This window comes from Etheostoma cragini, chromosome 10 (genome assembly GCF_013103735.1).
Source record: "Etheostoma cragini isolate CJK2018 chromosome 10, CSU_Ecrag_1.0, whole genome shotgun sequence".
NCBI lineage: Eukaryota > Metazoa > Chordata > Actinopteri > Perciformes > Percidae > Etheostoma > Etheostoma cragini.
The window spans coordinates 1,844,009-1,848,455 of record NC_048416.1 but is presented as its reverse complement, the minus strand read 5'-3'; the positions used below and the strand labels follow the sequence as shown (position 1 = coordinate 1,848,455).

General features: G+C 44.2%; 1 protein-coding gene across 1 annotated transcript; it reads right to left on the bottom strand.

Moving 5' to 3' along the window:
• Positions 1 to 341: 341 nt before the first annotated feature.
• cysltr1 (cysteinyl leukotriene receptor 1) lies at positions 342 to 4,187 on the bottom strand. Its single transcript, XM_034884346.1, has 2 exons — positions 3,915 to 4,187; positions 342 to 1,481 (listed from the first exon to the last, which is right to left on the bottom strand). The coding sequence occupies exon 2, from the start codon at positions 1,461 to 1,463 to the stop codon at positions 429 to 431; it is 1,035 nt and encodes a 344-aa protein (XP_034740237.1). The 5' UTR covers positions 1,464 to 1,481; positions 3,915 to 4,187; the 3' UTR covers positions 342 to 428.
• Between the last annotated feature and the right edge of the window lie 260 nt (positions 4,188 to 4,447).

Here is a 4,447-nt window from a genome sequence, read left to right as displayed (position 1 = left end):
TAGCCAGTCAGAAGCAGAGTTTGAGGGCCCTGACAGAACCTAGGTAAGGACTACTAGCCAGTCAGAAGCAGAGTTTGACGGAGTGCCACGCATAATAACATGTGTTTCAGTGTTAAGGCTGGACTACAACAGAGCTGTTTGGATCAGTTTGTGAACAGTGTTTTCTGTTGGAGATGGTTAGTCCCCTGGGGGGGGGACTTTGGGGTTTTTTACTTTGTAAACCTACAGCATGCACACAAAAGATATATAACACAATAAAGGAAAGGGAAAATGCCAAAAAGCATATTACGAGCCCTTTAAATACTCTGTCAGTGAGTTAATCAGCCCTAAATAGCTTTTTAAAGCTTTTTTTCTGCCTTTCATGATCTAAGGTAGCTCTGTAAACGTATCATAAGCTGCTTGTTAGATGACATTGTGTCCGGTGGGAATTAACTGGCCCTCGGGTGGTGGTTTTCCCCAGATTCTGGCACTGTGGCCGACTCAATCTTGGTTATACGGTGCATGGTGCTGCTCTTCATTGACTGGCGCAGCGAGGACAAGCGACTGCGGAAACCCTCTCCAGAGAAAAAATAAAGCAGTGGATCGAAGCAGGAATTGGCGGCGGCCAGGCTCAGCGTCACCACAACGGACTTCTGCATGGCAATCTTCTCAGAGCAAGTGCTGTCAGTCCGGGACAGGAAGTTCAGGTGGATGGTGCGTTGCACGTGGTACGGCATGAAGCTGATCAGGAAGGTCAGCAGGACGATGACGATCATTCGGATGGCTTTGTCGCCTGTGCCCCGCTGGCGTCGGGCAGCATTGGTACGGGACAGCAGGGCGCGGACTATGCCAGCGTAGCAGAGCAGGATGACCAGGAAGGGAAGGGCAAAGCCCACCACCAGCGACAAATAGTTCAGCACGACTATTTTCTGCACACCGGCACCTTGTGGAGGCTCAAAGCACTTGGTTTTATTTGTGACCGGGTCAAAATGCTGGCCGGACATCAGGAAAGGTGAGGACGAAAGACAGGTAAACACCCAGACGCCCACACACACCAGACGAGCACGGTTTTCTGTAACCAGCCACATGTTCTGCACAGGAAAGACAATGGCCAAGAAGCGTGTGATGGACATGACAGCCATGAAGTAAATACTGCAGTAGAGGTTCACGTAGAGGGCGTAGGAGCTGATGCGACATAGGAAATCGCCCTGGTCCCACTGGCCCTTTTTCACATAGTAGATAACTCTCAGTGGCAGCGTCATGACACACAGCAGGTCAGACACCGCCAGGTTCAGCATGTAGACATGGAAGGGGGAGCTCTGGCGGTACGTTCTGATCAGCACCACCAGGGCCAAACCGTTCCCGACCAGGCCGAACACAGTAATGAGGGAGTAGGCCGTGGAGTAAACCTGGTTACGGAAGTCATCGATGGAGGAACAGTCCGAGTTGCTCTCTAGGCCGTCTGTCAGATTTGCGTACTCCATTTGTGGCCACACCTGCAGCTGCAGAGACACATGGAAAGCACACTGAGATGTGTGAAAAAATAACATGCAAAAGAGCCAGACAGACAAAAACACTTGTAAAGGGCCTGCAGAGGGTGATAAGATGAATTCTGACCATGTGGACTGACCATGTGATGTAATGACAATGATAAGGTGCTATGGTAGAGTGTGTGCAATGGTGGTAGTGCAAAAGTAAACAGCGCAGGGATTAAACACTGCAGTAGCTTATTATTCAATATTAACAAAGCAACATATAACAGGGAATAAGTTGTAAGATGTTATGTCCAGTGCAGTTTGTGTAGGAGGGCTACATAGCCTGTAAAACAGGCAGGTCTATAGCAGACAAATTGATATAATGGTAGGGGCTGAGCGAGACAGGCTCAAACTGAAAAGTCCATTTCTCCCCTCCTACTTTGTGTGGTATTGAAGAGCTGGATGACCCTGGGGACAAAGGACCTGTCAACCTGTCTGTTGAGCGCGACAGTGACAGCAGTCGGCCCCATCCTCTGTTGTCCATGGTCGCCAGCCTCCTACTCACGGTCCGTTTCTTTGCGGTTGCTGTGAGCTAAATCCCTACAACAGAACCAGCTTTTCTTACCAGCTCGTTCAGTCGCCCAGCGTCTCTCTCCCCAACGCTGCCTCCCCAGCCCACCACAGCATCAGACAGGACGCTGGCAACGACTGACACGAAACATCTCCGGTGTCTGAACAGCAACGCTGGAATGATGTGATGACGAGGAAGCCGCTTGACACTGTCTTCGAGATTTTCAGCATCAATTGACAAGCTCTGCAGAAGCTCGGAGAGCGTGCAGACTCTCTGCCTTTCAATATCTGAGAAGCACTTCATATAGGATGTGTTTAGGTCACATTCCAGGTCACATGCAGGTTTGCTACGTGGCCATAGTAAAGGTCACACGGTGGATAACATCTTCATCCACTCACCACCTTTTCACATAAACATCCCTTTCAAAGTTTACTCTATCTTTCCACTGAGATGTAAATCATTATCAACAGTGATTAATTTGAACAGAACCTGATTCAAGTCCCAAGTCATTAGATGATACACATCCAGAGGAGCTTGCTGAATGACCCCAGCCTCCCCACGAAGTTAAGCCGACTCTGCTCTCTCTGACACAACTGGGATGTGGCAGACTGCTTCAGAGATGGACGCACGTTTCTACCGCTCGGGAGGAAATGCAGAACCATAGATAAGAGTTTTTGAACTTGACCCTTTTATAATGTTTACTCATTACTAAAAATGTTAGAATTTATGTTATTTCATCATTACGTTAGTGTGACATAACATATTTAGTTTATACATTTAGCTGCATAGTTAATTCTTTGTGAATGGTTTGTAGTGATTGTTTTAACTGGGTATTATAATTACAACTAACACTCGTAGTATTTGGTTAATGATTAATATGTGGCTCATAAAGCATTGAGTCACATTGATTTGGCCCTATTAAATATTACTTGGATGATCTTTAAAGATATGATTATTGATTATGTGGACAGAGATAATAGCTATCCAAATAATGTTTGTATATGCTTTACACAGTTTTTATTAACGATTAACAAGGCATTTGAATAAGCACCTACTCAATATTAGCCAGCCAAATAATGTTTATTGACAGTGTACGTATGATTTCTCATCATCAACAAATTCTTCATAAAATATAGAAAATGTTCTGTGTTCAAAAATGAACTTAAAAATTATAAATTGATAGCATTGCTAATAATACGTAAATATCATCAACGATCATGTCTTTGTTTGTTAACAGTGAAATAACTAACCAGTAAGGTTCATGAATGGAGCATTCATCAGTGATGGTTGATATTACGTGTTGTCAGGTTCTGCTTTTTTGTTTTTGGGGGAAACGAGGTATATCACTTCATGTAAGTTGTGTCTTTTCCTGCTGTAAAGACAATTTTGAGCTATGCTGTACATCATATTGTTCATGATAAATTTAGTTTATTTTACTCCATGTGTACCTGTACATAAAGTGATAAACAATAAAGTAACCTGCATATTTGTCACATTTACTGGCAGCTTCAATTTAAAAATGCAAATGCACAATCTAAGCTTTTTCTGGCTGTCATTGATAATATAAATCCATCAAGTGAAGCACAATGTTGTGCATGTGACTGTAAACCTGTTAATCTGTGTAGATGTGATGCACAGTTTGCGTAGGGAGTAACTTCATTGGATGTTATCAAATCACATCATCACATATATATTATTATTATTTAAATCATGCTCCTGTACAATCTGAAAATGTGCCCAAACACAAGATGTAACATGTTGCATTACAGCTACATGCTGCAACTGTAATTATCTGTCAGTTACTTCCCCTCAACAAAAGTGAAAACCTCTCTGATTTAGCAACAGTATGTGTGATATTTGAGAAATGTGGCTCCAACAAGTTGTCCTACCTTAGCGCTGACTTCCTGTTCCGAGCCGTGCAGCCAGTCCGTTGGTCTTCTCTCCAGGTTGACGTCCTGGTTGACAGCAGCTCTGCTTCAAAATGTGTCTCCTCCGCCTCTCTGACTCGTCTGCCAGATGTCGTAGCAGTGGTGGGTGGAGGACGCTGCAGCAGGTGGCTGCTTTCTAACAGCCTCAGTTGTTGGAAAGCTTTTCAAAGTAGGACTGGCCTGTGTCGTGTTTTGTGCAACTCAACACCATCAAGCCCGATGACATCGTCAGCCATGCAGCCGCACATTCAGGGTAAAAGAACTGATAGTATGACAGGAAAAGTGCATTATTGATCCTAGTCCATTGAAACAGTTGGCTTTAAGTCACATTTAGTCACATTCTCACTGTTAATTTTAAAAACACCTAGAGGCCTGTCTTTGCCCTGAACATTCCTGATCTGGCATTCTACCTCATGGACAGATGCATGTTACTTATGTACTACATAAGCTGTTAGATTGTTCACTGTGTCATGTGTGCAATACGTAGGCTATTA